Source organism: Manacus candei, unplaced genomic scaffold, assembly GCF_025592945.1.
Source record: "Manacus candei isolate 608988 ecotype Guabito, Panama unplaced genomic scaffold, ASM2559294v1 h1tg000018l, whole genome shotgun sequence".
In the NCBI taxonomy this organism is placed as follows: Eukaryota; Metazoa; Chordata; class Aves; order Passeriformes; family Pipridae; genus Manacus; species Manacus candei.
This window is the reverse complement of record NW_026138066.1, coordinates 1965986-1982546: the sequence shown is the minus strand read 5'-3', so window position 1 is coordinate 1982546 and position 16561 is coordinate 1965986. Positions and strand designations below refer to the sequence as shown.

At 34.9% G+C, this 16561-nt stretch overlaps 1 protein-coding gene across 4 annotated transcripts in view; it reads right to left on the bottom strand.

Moving 5' to 3' along the window:
• The window catches only part of CFAP54 (cilia and flagella associated protein 54), a 105937-nt gene that overhangs the window by 14062 nt on the left and 75314 nt on the right, over positions 1 to 16561 (bottom strand). For all 4 annotated transcript variants that reach the window (XM_051784028.1, XM_051784024.1, XM_051784025.1 and 1 more), the window contains 9 exons: positions 10883 to 10985; positions 9324 to 9462; positions 8243 to 8400; positions 7861 to 8046; positions 6467 to 6593; positions 5026 to 5181; positions 3878 to 3986; positions 1286 to 1391; positions 444 to 536 (listed from right to left, as the gene is read on the bottom strand). In XM_051784028.1, the coding sequence (XP_051639988.1) occupies positions 444 to 536; positions 1286 to 1391; positions 3878 to 3986; positions 5026 to 5181; positions 6467 to 6593; positions 7861 to 8046; positions 8243 to 8400; positions 9324 to 9462; positions 10883 to 10985 (1177 nt within the window). The remainder of the gene's footprint in view (positions 1 to 443; positions 537 to 1285; positions 1392 to 3877; positions 3987 to 5025; positions 5182 to 6466; positions 6594 to 7860; positions 8047 to 8242; positions 8401 to 9323; positions 9463 to 10882; positions 10986 to 16561) is intronic.

Here is a 16561-nt window from a genome sequence, read left to right as displayed (position 1 = left end):
AAAATTAATTATTAAACATACCATATTTTTTAAAGTCAGGAAAATATTTTATTTCTTTTTGACATATGGTACACATTATACTTAAATAACTCATTACTGCTGACAGCCTAATTACTACATAAGTGATTTCAAACCAGATATCCTCATCTGGATGCCACTGGTGTCTACCCACATGTCAAACACATGTGCACACGTATCAGGTCGTGTGCTGTTTTATTTGCACTGAACCCACATTGAATTAAACAGAGTCAGATCTGTCTAAGAGAGATTAAACATGCTATTCAGACTGTTCCATTTTAATTTCCTCAAATATTACTCATGCCAGAAATTTCAGGAAATCTTAATACTTCTCTTGTTTGCACTGTCATGTTTGCTTGTGTAAGCAGTATAAGATAAAATGTTAAAAAAACCCCAAAAACTACTCTTCAGAATATTGCACCAACCTTCGTAGCAGCTCTTATTGCAATCCAGGCTTGTGCTTTGTACACTTCTGATTTCAAAGCCTCCTCAGGAGAAGAGAGTTCTCCAGAAGAGTTCTAAAATTATACACCAGTTCATAATTAGGATTCTAAATATATTATGGTAAAATACATTTTAAACATAGAAAAAAGTCCTCCTACTTAATAATTGTTTTATTTGCAAGTTGTAAAAACTGGCATTGATTTCAAATCCATGGGTTAATTGCTAAAAATGAAAAAAATTATCCAGAGCATACTAACTGGTTGCTCCTGAAAACATTTCTCAGAGCAGCTCATACTATGGTCACTACTGCATATATTTTTGCTATCATTTTCCATTTTCTGGAATCTTAATTACCTCTTTTCTCTAACGTTAAACATTTTGCTTTCCATCTATGGCTTCAAGGAATTATAACATGGTTAAAGACACTTATTTTTCTCATGCTGTCATTCATATTTGTATGGAAAAATTGAACTCTGGTGAAGTACAAATATTAGCATTTACAAAACCAAGTTTAAATGTCATGTTTTCTTTGCAAGGTACAAATTAATTCATACATAATTGGAATTGAAAACACTGTTGGTTCTGTGTCTTCCTATCTTAATATTTTAAATATTATCAGCAATTGCAATAAACATCAGAGATAACATCAAACAAGATTAAATTCTACTATATGATTTCTTTGTGTGATTTTTCTAGGAGGATTTTCAGCATCAGTATGATTTATAAGTCACTGCAAGTAATAATATGGCAAGGTGCACAATGTTCTAGCAGAAATATATTTCCTGCTTTGAAGAGGCCACTACTCAAAAGATAGAAAACATACACTTGATTTGGAAGGCACCATCTCATCTGTCTGTGATACAGCCTCATTATTTGTGGTAAAATGCAAATATAATAGTGCTATTTCAAGGTATGACCGTCTTATTAACCTGTAAGAAACAATACACAGAACAATCAACATTACTATCAAAGTCAGCATTACAATGATAAAATCTGACTTTTGCATAAGACCAGCCAGGTAGCCTCACCAAATAAATAATTCATCCAGCCCTCATCATCCACTTAAAGTGTACCTTCTTTCAGAAAGCCATGGGATCCTGTTTTAAAGTCATGTGAATCTAAAACATCTCTATTGTATGCTTAAAAAATAATACATTGATTTATCAGCATATCAAATATAATTTGCATTATGTGCAACAAATATTCTGTAAATGAATTGCAAATGTTTAGTATGAAAACCATAATTCTGCAAGGGAAGTGATCTTTCTGTACTGTGTCTCTTCCTTCCTCAAGTCAAGGTATATATCCATTGTCCTGGTTTCCCTGAAACACAGGTGGCTGAATTTGGATACAGGTCCTCAGTCAAACTCTTGCAAGAATCAGCAAAAATACCCACAGTGACCAAAACAGTCTTTTGTTTCCTCATTGGGCTCAGCTGAGGAACCTTCTCAGTTCTGAGTTCTGTACCAGAATACCTTACATCTTCAGATAGCGCTCACTAATTCCTGCTCTCTGCCTATGCTTCCTCTTTTCAATGATTTTTACAGTAGTATTGTAAACCAAGCAAAAATCATAGAATCATTGATTGGTTTGAGTTGGAAGAGACCCTTATAGATATCTAGTCCAACTCTCCTGCAATAAGCTGGGATGTCTTCAACTAGATCAGGTTGCTCAGAGCCCCATCCAAATTGGACTTGAATGTTTTGAGGTACGAGGCATCTACCACTTCTCTGGGCAACCTGTTTCAGTGTCTCACCACTATCATTGTAAAAAATTTCTTCCTTATATTTAGTCTGAATGTACCCTCTTTTGGTTTAAAACCATTACCCATTGTCCTATCACTACAAGCCCCATTAAAAGGTCTGTCCCCTTTAAGTATTGAAAGGCTGCCATAATGTCTCCCTGGAGCCTTCTCTTCTCCAGGCTGAACAATTCCAACTCCCTCAGCCTTTTCTCATAAGACAGGTGTTCCAACCCTCTCATAACTGTTGTGGCTCTTCTCTGGACCCGCTCCAACAGGTCCATGTCTTTCTTCTGCTGAGAACTCCAGAGCTAGATTCAGTACTCCAGGTGGGATTTCAACAGATCGGAGTAGAGGCGCAGAATTACTTCTCTCAACCTGCTGAAAATCACTGTATCTGGAGAACTTCTCCAAAATTTCTATTCCCAATGGGTTTATAACAGTCTTCTTATGCAGATTCCTCCTGGCTTCGCAGGTTTCTCCAGATCTCCCCTGTGAATTAACTTTTCCAAGCATAGCAACAAACTCCTGCTCATGTAGTTACTATTCTGGACAGAGTCACATTGCACAGAGTTGGTTGTTTATACAGTACAATAAATTCCAGCTTTAGTATGATTTGTGTAAAGCAAAATACAGAAGTCAAAGGGTTCTGTTCAGTTCAAGATAGAGCAAACTAAGTGAGAAGATGGCAAATTCTACACTTAGTTGGCAACAATTTAGTTAATTTTCTAGTCTTGCTAACAAAAAAGGATTTGAGACATCAAGAAACAATTTTAATTAAGCAATCCCATAGATATCACAGGGCTTGTATAAATGTGATCAGGATGTTTAGTTGTCTAAAACAAGAAAGCTGAGATCCATTGATGTTGCTTCACATTCTTTTAGAAAGATGGTAGCAAATTAAATAAGAGTGTAGCAAATTAAACTTGCAAAACATGACCACAGTCCATTTCTGTACCATCTTCCATCATGCTGACTGCTTGTTGAGGTTTATTACTATGCTACTGCTTCTGTGTTGAGTTCTGGTTCATTAACTTAAGCAACAGAATATCCAAACAAGCAAGGTAAATTGCTGCCTTTACACTGTCTGTAACCAGACATGGCACATTATTCATTTAGAATGGTCAAGAAACTAAAAAAAAACCTAAAGTCTAATGTATTAGAGCTACTTGACAGAATTTATTGGCTGTCTTGGCTCAGCTCTTCAGGCGTCTTCTACACTGATAACTAATTCCAAAGTCACTGTCCTGATATCAGTTACAAACACATTTCCTATGCTCCTTCTGCCTCTGCTCTTCTGACTATTTTTGGCTGCTAACCTTTTCAAGCTGGATTTCTGTTATCTGGAAGGGGGCAGACTACAGCTCATCTTCTGAAATATGAATAAACCCGCTGTTTAATTGATAGCTCTTTTCCTGGTGTTGACAGAGAGAGTGCAAATTTGGAAACAGAACAGAAAGCTGTAACTTTTGTATGGTGTAAAAAATGCTTTTAAATGTTCTCAGCATTTGTTTTAAATAAGAGAATAAATATATTTTTATATTGCAATAGAAGAAAACTCTCTAAAACATAAAAGATGCTCCGTAGTAGAAGTCCCAGGCCAAATCTCAAAAAACTGTTAAAAATTCATGTATGATTTAAATTATTTTGAAAGTTATATAGCTAGCTTCTTACTCATATTTTTGATCATGTTGCTGGCTGAGTTTTATAGCTTCCGACAGGTTTTCAACAGTTTGAGATAACTTGTTATTGCCTGCTTCAGTTATCTGGCGTTCTACCTTACCTAAGACAGAAATATAGAAAGTAGATTTTCAAGATATTATTAATTTTTTTCTGTAAGATGCGATCTTTTTTCCCCCCCCAGGAAAGTTGAACAACACAGTACATTATCTATTTTCCTCCTGATAAGCAAAATCTATTGCATTTTGTTTAAAAGGTAATGCTTGTATAACAATTCTCTTCATAGAGTAGCTAAAATAATTAAATTTGGGAATCATAATGACCCCTGACATTTACTGATCCTGACTAGCAGACCAGTGGACATGGAGGAGTTAATGCACAAGCACAGGCCTATGCTGTGCTATGCTGCACATATAGTGTAGCCTTCAAGTCTATTTTGTGGTGTGCACATCCCATAGCTACAGGATAAATGTAGCCAGCTTGCACCTGTTTGCAGCATCTTCTCAGTACCAGTGATTACACCACCTGCCCTTTCTGTAAAAGTGAAGCAGGAGGTTTCTATGTGAATATGCTTTTTGTTTGACAGTAGAAATAATGAATAGAATTGTTTTCTCTTAAGAAAGTCCTCTAACAGCTCAAAAGACCAAAATGAGGCAAGCTTTCCACAGACAGGATCTGCCTCTAACTGGAAGTGTTTCAGTACTGCACAACTGAGGGTTCTCAGCCTCTGCAGGAATATAAGATTATTTACAGTCTCCTTTTTCTTTTATAGTGTTAACTCCAATAAATGGCATTTTAAGATATACATTAGAGAGTCTTGAACGTCTTTCTGGCTGAGATCCTCACAAGCCAACACCCTCTGGTGCAAAACATAATGTCCTTAATCTCATTGGCTACACCTTTTGATCCCCGATAACATATAGATGAAAGAAGTTCTACTGCAGTTTTGAAATTATTTGTAGCATAATGCACTCTGAACTATGCTGGTGTGATACTAAACACAGGAGAGAGATCTGCAGCTAGACAGTGATAAATATCCAATTCTGTTCTAGATTTACAGTAAAATGTCTCCATTTTATGAGAGGCCACATGCATAACATTGCCTAGGAAGGCAATCATGATGAACAAACAGGTTTATTTACCTATCTGAAAAAGGAGTTCAGCTTCCATGTCTAATTTTTTGGTTGCAGATGCTCTGCAAAGTTTCAGTGCTGATTCTAATTGTCTGAGGGCAGGTAGCCATTGCAAGGGATCTACTCTTGCAGCTGTACAAGCTACTTTTTCAGCTAATATGTGTCCTAAAGGAAAAAAAAACAGTTCTTAGTAAATTATTTAATAGACAACCAATTTATGCAAAAGAAAGCAAATTCCTTAGAACAAACGCTGTTATCTACTTACTGTTACAACTTAATTCCCAAAAATTCAAGTGATTGATGGATATAAATATAGAACTATAATGTCATTTCACTACTTTATGATGTTGTTGGGTTTACCTCGTAAAGAAGCCCAAGCTACACAAATCAACCCTTGCACAAACTAAATGGAAAGACTAGCAGTAAGCCACTTCATAACATCATTTGACCTGGCAGTTGTAGCCAAATGTAAACCTCTCTGAGCATTCCAAAATTCCCAAATTCCTTTTGTACTTACAATTTCTAAAGGCTTCTTTGATGTATTGCATACCTCTTATAGTGTACTCCCCAATATTCATCTGTATTCCTAGGCTCTTCCTAAAAATGTGGATTCAGAAACATGAACAGGCCAAACACAATCATTACTATGAGCGAGTTTGGCTGTGCCTGCTCTGACAAGCAGTAAAGCAGAATAAAAGAGTGAATCTTCAGAGCAAACCAGGTGGTATGGAAGACCTGACAGCCACAGAAGTTTTATTTTCAGAGTGTTTACTTTGGACTACCTCTAGTCTAATCCTAAGAGCTGAATACAAAGTAGTGGTTGGAGTGCACCAATGTGGTTTTGGAGCATATCTTTCTGAAAAAGAATCCAGAACACACTGAGGCTGCTCCACAATATGTACTGAAGTGCAGTAAGTGAATTCTAGATTTTGTAATCTATTACAAATCAGATGTACTGCAAACTAAGTTTAGCAGAAGGAACATGGAGACTATCCCTTTCACTATATTTGATGTACAGGAACAAATCTCAGACAGATCTTCAAGGTTATCTTCTGTTAGTATTCAACATATTTTCTAGTTTCTATATAAAGAAAAATTATCAAGAAAAGTTGTTAAATTAAAGGGGGGCAATGATAACAGACAGTATTTATTTTATTAGGATAGAGAATTAGCACTTAAAAAAGTTAAAGTTCCCTTTAGTTTCATCAAGCTATAATGTTAACATTTAAGTCTTTGTTGATTATATAGTTTCTGTGGTTGTACCTTGCTTATGCACATTGCATGGAACCAAACAAGCAACTACTGTTGGTTTTCAAAATACTTTATTTGTATAATGAAAACAGTGATTTATTACTTTTATTTCTGATGCATCAGTTTATCTGCTGTTACATAAAATATGAAAGAAAATTAACTAAAACTTAAAAATAACAATGACTTGCATTTTTCTTACCGATTTTCATTTTGACTTGGGCTAGCAAGTTAATATGTGGTAGGTAAATATTTTTTGTAGGTAAGACCAGGCAAGTCAATGTACTGTCTTCTATTTGTCGTTCAATGGGTTGGCCACAAGCAAGAATCTATGAAAAGAGTATGCTTAGTAAAATCAAGTTGCAGACAGCAAATTAAATAGCAGTTTGAAAAAGTAAGTTAGGTATTGCAAAACCCCGGAACTCAAATGTGTCTTGTAAAAGAGCATCAGAAAAGGACTCAATATGCCTGAACTCCTTTACTTTAGTTTAGACTTGGATTGCAGAGGACTCTGGTGATGCAAATGAACAATTTCAATGAACACTTGATTGAATTTAATAATGTTAGTCTTTGGTTTTTAAAAGAAAACTCCCTCAAATCAGTCTTTAAGAAATAGATCTCACAATTAACTCGAGCCCTAGAAAGAAACTGTCATTTCTACAAAGAAATCTGACATTCAATAAAAGCCACAAAAGAAAAAGAAAATTGCATGTATAGACCAATCAAACTTTTCAGTCATGGAGATAACACGATGCAGACATGCTGTAAAGTGTCAAGTCTCTTGACAGCTAGCAAGTCTCACAACTGGAAGTTTGAGTCTGAAGTTATTAATATGATTCTTTATTATTTAGGGAAATAAATACTTCAATGAATTACATTTCTGTTTAAGGAAATATGAGGAAAGAGTTGTATAAAAACTTTTCTCTGTAAACTGTATCAAGAACATATATATGTATATGTATGTAGAAGTATATATGTATTTTGGGATTACAAAATAGGTAAATGCTTTAGTACTATACATACCTCTCACAGATTTCATGTCCTTAATTTTTATTTCATATTTAAATTTTTACATGGAAATTATTTCTTCATACCAATTGTAACAATCTGTCAATCTAAAACATCATGCTACTTTACATAGATTGTCCTGATTCAAATTATTCTAAGATACAAAGCTAAATTCTTAAACTTGGATGCTCAAGAGTTAAGAATTTAATGAGATGTACATCCTCCATGAGGTGTTGAGTATGAACATGTGCCTCATTTCAAATGGGAAAACTGAGTGTTCTGCATTTCTTCAAAATTCAAACTACATGTTTCAGTTTTCACATTTGGACATGCATTTTTGAAGTATTCAATATTTTTAAATTGTGTCAATATACCAGACTACATATGTGAATATGCAATATGAGTATGGATAAATAACTCTAGTTAAATGAATTACCTCTTTACATTATTCTAATCTCAGTAAAACTGAAGTGATCAGTTAATAAGAATAGCCCTTTTTAATAAATTGTTAAAATAACTTCCAGAATAGATAATTAAGATTGTTGGAAGGATTTGCAAATGCTGTGTAAATCATCAACACATACTCACTGCTTTAATAGTAAACTCATGTGCCAAAATAAGTAAGTTTGATGGTTCCACTGAAGAAGAGCAATGTTCTGTATCCTCTACTATTTGCAGTGGTAGTATGTCTGCCAGCAGAAGCATACTTTTCACAAGAGTCAAAGAAGCTGGAGGGGAAATGAATGTATCCTCTTGGAGTAAACCGATGATATTCTGTTTGGACACAGAAAACATAAACTAAAGTAGTTACTACTTTTCCTGTCTGTTTATGAGGATAAATCACAGACATTGAAAAAAAAAGCTATTTTACAGGCAATATTTCAAGCTTATTTAATGCTGCCATCAGCTGTTCTGACTACACGAAAAATGCGTCAAAGAAAAGTGAACAGTTTCTCCTTTGTGCTCAAACCTGCAAAAGAAGTTTAATGCCTTCCATGGGACGTTTTTCTTGCAGGTCAAGAATAGCAGCTTGTACCATAATTTCAGCCTGAGTCTCAATATCACCAAAGGCTTCTGCCTGTAGTATTACTTCTTTTATCACACTTCTGCGCTCAGCCACATCATTTTCTAAAAGAAAAGAATATATGAATAGTAAAAGTACAATAGAAAAGACTTTATTGTGCCTTCTAGCATTCTTAAGAAGTAACTTCTACACTCAAATGTTACAGAAAAATATGACATTATAGATTCCACACTTATCATTTCCTCAATTCTTTGTCAAATTTACTTTTAAAAGAAAGAAAAGCCACTTAGTTTCTAAACTGCACTCTGTTTAAGTTCATCCAAATGCATGCTTTATATGTAAGCCACCAGCATAAATAATAAGATATTATACCCTACATATTCAAAAATCTGATTTTAGTTAGAGTTCCAAAATAGTAACAGCCTTCACAGGAATTATCCAGAAGTGATTAAATAAGAGTCTGACTACAGACTTAGACTGTGACTTTGATACTTGAGGTGAGCATCAGAGTTTAAGTTCATAGAGCTAAGGGATGAAAAATATTTTATTCATAATCAAACTACAATAAACGTATTTTGTAACATCTCACCTAAATTCTTTTTAAAATAATCTGGAACATTTTTAGGAGCTATATAGGAACATTTCATTTATCGGAGATATAAAAAGTAAAAAGAACTTTGAGACTTTTACAACTAGAAGTGCTTAGCAACATCATTCTTTAAAACAAACATATTTTCTTAATTACACTAGAACATTTGAAACTTTTACACAAAAGTGATTTATTGAAAGATAATGACCATTAAATGAAAATTAATATAATACTGTTTGTTTCCATGATCTAGGGAGAGACTGTACACAGAAATATATTTTCCTTATTGGACTGGATGAATTTAATATAAATAATTCTTCAGTGATAATACAGCCGCAGAATTAATGTTAATATTTTTTATTTATGAATAAGAATTGTGTCTGAATAGTCTCACTTGTTCATTAGAATTCAAAAATCTAAACCAAAAAAGAGTAATACCTTTCATATTGCCAACACCATGTATCTGTGTTACTAGTGCAGTCACTAACATTGTACGACACCTTAGCCACAAACGCACATTCATATGGTCTTGTGCTATTTCACTACGAGGCAGCCAAACATCTTCAGTTTTGGAGTCCTAATAATTTTCAAAAGTAAGAAAAATGTTACTTTCTGAGTCACATACTCCACTACAAACAAGGCAGCAGGGCAGCATCAGTCTAAAATAAATCAAATTAATACAAATACATCACAAATAATAACATTCTAAACAAAAGTTGATTTGAAGGTTAACTACATATTTTTAATAACAGGAGAACATTTATTATTTAAATTTTATATATCTATGTAAATAATTTTAACAATTGGAAATTAAACCAGTTTTTATGTGAGACTAAATAAATATAACCATATAATATGTTTTTTATGGAGAATAATTTTAACAGTTTGGATTTTATTCTTCTCAAACAGGAACATTACACAAAATTTTAAGGCACATAGAAGTCTAATTGTAGAGCAGGATCAATATCAATTTCTGGTACCTTATTAGTGACTACAAAGAAATTTTTATTTTTGATTTCTAGTTTTCTGTGTTTCTGGTGCTTAGAAACAAATATTAGTGTAATGTAGTACTAGAAGTGTTTGTGAGAATTCTCAGCTCAACTCACTATGCCATCTTCACACATTATAAACAGTCTTTCTATTACTAAAATTCTACAGTCCATATTCTACAATTTGTTTCAGCAAGCAATCAATGGACAATGCACCACCTGCATTTTCCATTTACAAAAAATCATCATGACTGACTTGCATTGATGCAAATGAGGAAAAAATATCGATAGCTCAGTTACTGTCTACAGGAAGGTCCTAAGAAAACCTAGAAGCAAGTGCAGAGAGACAGAAGACCTTGATATGCAACAGAGACAGAAAATAATTACATTGCATGCAAGGAAGTCCAGTCTCATTATGCATTATTCATTACAAAATCTGACCTCACTGCTCAATTGCTCTGTCCACGTGAGTCAGTTTGACTCACTGTGGTGTCAGGTTTAGCACATAGGCTTCCAAAGCACACGTCAGTATCCCCGTGTGTCAGACAACAGAAGTCAGCTGAAATCTTGCTTGAAGCAGAACACAGCAATGGTGTGAACTGGGCAGTCTGTCTCTTCAAAAGGAAATAATCTGAAGTAGGTTTTCAATCGAAAAACTTAAAATACCTTAACTGAATAATGTACGATTTTCACCTGATAGTTGTTTTTTACACTTCCTGGTTGTTTGGGGGCTTTTAAACAAAAGGAGATTTTTCAGTACTGCCATTTGAGAGTATACAAACAAAAACTGTATTTCCTAACCACATACAAATTATAATGATGATTACAGACACATTGAGTACACCTTAGGCAATCAGGTACCTGAAGCATGTCAAAGATCCTTTTTTCCCCAGGTTAATGGTAAATGCAAACAACTGCTATGCCCTAGTATTATGAAAGTCACTCAACACTTAATACAAGACTTCATATACTAAGAAAGATTAGTTTAAAACAAATATCCACACATACCAAACACTCCCGTTCATCCTTTTCTTCTTGAAAATGTGTCACTTCCGTCCTAAAAATCTTTGCATCTTGGAGAAGTCGAATTGCAGAGAAAGCCAAAGCAATACTGTGATACAGAGCAGTATTATTTAAAAATACTAATTATTTTTGCCACTTTGTGCTTTTATTAAAATAGATACTTCATTTTTTACTATTTCAGAGATGTAAATCAGCAGTTATAGATTTTTGCTTCAGTAGAACAAAAAATTGCACTCAGACTATTTTCTGAATTTGTAGGTACTGCATTATGAAACTGAGAAAGTAAGAGAAGTAGTTTTGTCTTAACCCAATAATAACAAATAAACTAATACATATCATATTCTGTTGGAGCAATCAAAACAGAACTCTATTATAACTTTCAATCACACATAGAGCCATAGAATCATTTTGACTGGAAGAGACCTTTAAGATCATCAAGTCCAACTGTTAGATCTAGTCCAACCACTAGATCAAGACCAATGATGGCACATCTGTCTTCGGGGATGGGTTCTTAGAAATTAGAATATGTAAAAATACTGAAAATGACAATATATATTAGGAGAGTTCTGTATCTAATACACAACTGGAAAGGTAAGGTAACATCTTCCTCCTTAAAGCCTTTCCAGGCTATATGTTAATCCCTCTATTAAATGCACATGGCCAAATACCCACAGGATCCCAGTAAACACCAAAAATTGACCGAGGTGCTGTCCTGACAAAACCTCATCAGTAAGCAATCACATGGTAATCACTGCCCACACCCCACCCCCACACCCCCCCCCCCCCCCATAGTCCTAAATCCTTTTCTGGAGTTCACTCTGAAAAGCATCTAGAAAGATACAGATACCATTAGGACTGGTGCAGCATTCAATACCACATGTAAAAAAATGGGCTGGGATCTCAAAATATTGTCAGGTTTCTTGAAATGTTGACTACTGGGTTTTTTTTTCTTTTATGCTGTCTTTTTAAAGCTCTCAGATACACTGTTCCATCTTCATTACACATATAAAAATGTATATCATGTATAAAAATGTATAACAGTAAACTTTTAAATACAATTACTTTTGTGCTATGAAGACACCCGCAAAGCCATCATAGTGAGAAGATCTTTTTCATAACAGGATGTTGTCCAGAGAACATGCCACCCAAAATATTCCGAGAACTGCCAAAATCAATGCCTATTTGAATTGGTTTTCCATCTCTAGTTGCACATTTTCCTCTACATCTGTAAATCTCTAATTTCCTACCTCTTCTCTAAAACATTTTTTAGTTTAGTTTTGTGGAGGTTTTTTGGTTTTGGTTGGTTGTTTGTTTGTTTGTTGTTTTTTTTTTTAAATTCTACTTATTCTCAGCCCACAGAAAGATTTTTTTAATAACTGAAAAGTACCAGAGAGTATCCCTACCTCACCACTTAAAAGATATTTCAACAGATTAATTGTTTCAAATGTAATCACAAATGTTCCAAACCGTAAGTTCTCACCTATGCTGGTTTTTTACACAGAGAGACTGTTTTTATGTAGAGACTGGCTGCTATGAAGCATATGAAAAAAAAAAGAAGTCCTTGTTACACTGCTGGAACACTGTAAAGAGCTATTAATGCAAGAGAGATTCAAGGTCTGTGTGAATTTACTACTTTTAAGGTGTTCTAGACTAATGGTTGCAAAGGCAAAGATCTTGCACAAAGAAGTCTGAACAAGAGCTGAACTACTAAATTACTCACATTATTCTGTCAACATATATCTAACCACAGGATGGATAACCTCCAGAGATAAGAGGGTAGTTAAAGTCTTCCTGTCATTTCTGATTCTATCCTGCTTGCTGTTTTTGTGACACAGACCTGGATGGATTACACCAATTCAGCACAAATAGACCCCAAAGTAACAATGAGAAAGAAAGCTGTTAATATCTTGCATTTTACCTCTCAGAATTCAATCCTTATGAATCTCCTTCATCATCCTTTTACCCCAGTTTTATTCAACAAAATGAAAACAGAATAAATCAATGTTGAACTTGATGATAAGCTTCTTTCTAGCGATGGAAAAGGCGAAACAGAATTTGCTTATTAAAGCAAACAGACAGTAAGGATAATTCAATGAAATATTCCAACTGCTTTTCTTTCTTTTTTTTTAAGAGTTCTCCCCTGAAACCAGGTGTCAAAATTACAGCAAAACCTGACTTTTTTCAAAACTATTGTGTGAGATGCTACGTTGGAGAAGGTACAGCACCTAAGAGTATATAGGCTTTTAAGAAATATTAACCTAACTTCCTGAACAACACTGCCTCCAGTTAACTGCTGTTGTCAACATTTAGCAATTCTGAAAATGAGGCTATTTTTACCTACATGCTTACATAAAAATGCCATAAGTAAAAGATAGGCCACAAGCCCAAAGACTCATATGTGTATTGTTTTAAACAGTAATTTATTCACATAAACAGACCAAGGCACATTTAGGTAATTAGAAAGCTCACATTCTTAGGACAGACACCACGTAAGTACTCTCCTTCAGATCAATGGATTAGTCCTATACATAAACTTATTCTGAGGCATACATTTTTTTGCAAGACAGAAGCTGTAATGTAGAAACTTCCCTTGATGAAATTTTTGTGACCCTCTTCTGCTGTCAACACGAGTGATGTGTCTATATATTTCTCCTGACAAAATACACATCCTTTTATCAGCTGAATCAGAAAGTGACAAGATGATCAAAATAGGAAAGTACAGCTGACTATAACAATTTCACCGCTAAGTCATTTTGCCAAAGGAAAAAAAAAAAAGATGAATTTCTGTAATATCATGCAAAGTTTGATTTCTAGGCTGGCAGACAGAAAACATTCAGCTGTCTGAAGAAATGTTTCACTTGTATCTGAGGCAGATATATCAGCAGTTGCCATGGATGACAGTGCAATCAAATTGTAAAATAGGTTAAAAAAAACCAAACCCTTACTTTGTTTTTTGATGCCTTTTTTTTCCTGCTGCTGACCACTACCAATATATAAGGCACATTAAACACCCATCAAAAATTTGAGAGTCACAAAAAGTGATCCATAAAATGCTTGACACCCATTGAAGTCCTCGATATTTGACAAAAAGCTTCTTCAATCTAAGACAATTTATAAACCAACAGAGAAACTAGACTCTAGGATATAACTGCATGGCAAAACGAAGGGTCCTTCACTGAAAATGGGTTGCATACTGGAACCAGTTCAGCAGGGTAAGAAAGTTTGGGACAGAACTTTACTAATGCAGGTTTTCCCAAGCCTAGTATCAAGCTAAGGTTATGCACAAGGTATTTCATAAGTCTGCAAATTTCTCCTTATTTACTAGTATTGTTTTTTATAAAATCCATGACACTCAAAAGCATGATGAGGTCACTGCCCAGTGATTGGTTGATTTTTCTTTGACAATTTATGGTAAATTAATCTAATTTAAAAGACACTGAAATAGACATATTTCATGATGAGAAATGTCCACAAACAGCCTACAAGTTCTCACTTTGCACCTTGACTAATGACATTACTACTCAATCACAGAATCGCAGAATATGCTGAGTAGGGAGGGACTCACAAGCATGCTTAAGTCCAATCCTTAGCCCTGCACAGGACCATTCCCAAAAGTCACACCATATGCCTGAGAGTATCACCCAAATGCTTCTTGAACTCTGTCAGCCTTGGTGCTGTGACCACTCCCCTGGGGAACCTGTTCCAGTGCCCAACCACCCTCTGGGTGAAGAATCTTTTCCTAATATCCAACCTAAACCTTCCCTGACACAACTTCAGGCCATTCCCTTGGGTCCTGTCATCAGTCACCACAGAGAAGAGATCAGTGCCTACCCCTCCTCTTCCCCTCACAAGAAAGTTGTAACTGCAATGAGGTCTCCCCTCAGTCTCCTCTTCTCCAGGCTGAACAGACCAAGTGACCTCAGCCGCTCCTCATACGGCTTCCCCTCAAAGCCCTTCATCAACTTCATTTCCCTCCTTTGGACACTCTCTAACAGCTTAATATCTTTCTTATATTGCAGTGCCCAAAACTGCACATAATATTCAAGGTAAGGCCACATCAGTGCAGAGCAGAGCGGAAATCAGGTTTGATAAGCAGGACATTCCTCTCATGAAGCTGTGCTGGCTGTGGCTGATCTATCCTGTCTTTCAGGTGTTTTTCAATACTTTCCAGAATAATCTTCTCCATAACTTTACCAGGCACTGAAGTGAGACTGATAGGCCTATAGTTTCCGGGGTCCTCTTTCTTGACCATCTTGAAAATCAGGACAATGTTTGCCAGCTTCCAGTCAGCTGGGACCTCTCCAGATTACCAAGACTGCTCAAAAATCATTGAGAGAGATTCTGCGATGACATCAGCCAGCTCTTTGAGGATTCTGGGATGAGTCCCATCAGGCCACATAGATTTGTAGGGATCCAGCTGGAGCAGCAGATCCCACACAATTTCAGGGTTGAGTGGGAGTACAGTCCTAATATCTGAACTTTCAGGAAACTGCTATCTTTTAAAATAACATAACCAAAACCTGGGTGAAAGACCATGCTGTAGACTGTTCTCAGTTCAGTAGTCTATAGAGCACTGTGAAGCTCCTGTTAATTTATTTTTTTTGCCGTATGATAGCAACACAAAAGAAATTGTGCTATTCAAAAGGTATTGATTTGGAGGTTTGTTTATTCACCTAAGGGAGCTGAGAGAAGAAAGGTGGTTTGTTTTGTCATAGAATAAACCACTTTTTTTAATTGGGTAAAAAATCATACTGAGACTAATTTATCTATTGGCCTGATACTACTTCATCAGTAGGAGTGTTAAGCAATCTTCATCACTATTGCAACAATAATAAAAAGGTTTATTTTTCTTTTTATTTGATGTTTACTGTGATATAAGATTTATTGTACCAACTCTGGTGTGTTTAGTCAGATTAGACCTAGAAAAAATTACAAATACTGATTACATTGTACCTAATCTCAATATAGTCTGGAACGTGATGGTGCTACACCTCTGTATACTGCATCTGTAGTTAGCCATTTGTATCCTCAAAAATTTTTCCATCTAATAAAAAAATTAGATAAAAAGAGCCTCCCACTAATAAAAATGATGTATTGTTAAGCTACTATCCTTCTGACACAGATTAATGTAAAATTACAGGTATGCTAAACAGAGGAATCCTCTTAGCTAAAAGATCCAAACAATGTTTAGAATGTAACATCTACAAAGATTTAATATATTTCTGTATGTCCAATATATCAAAGAAAATCAGTTTTTCTCTCATTAAATTCTCCAAAAGAAATCAGAATCTAAAAAAAAAAAATATCACAGAATTTGGGAATTGTAATTTGGGGAAAATATCAGGCAGATCCTGTAAAACCAACAGTATTTTACATACTATCACTAACTATATAATTAATGCCTGCTAAAAACTACTCTAATATGTTAAAGGTTGCATCAATGGTTTTCAATCACATTATTTAAAAAATATAATTTTGACATTTTAATTTGAAACCAATAAGTACATCAAGAAGAAATGTTCTTCAGAACAGTAACACAGGGCATTCTAGAACAAAGTAGAATTCAGTAGATCAGAGATAACATTAGTGCTCTCTTGTACACCTTAAAATTATAAGAAAATGCATGACCTAACACACCCAGACTTTAACAAAAACAGTGAACAT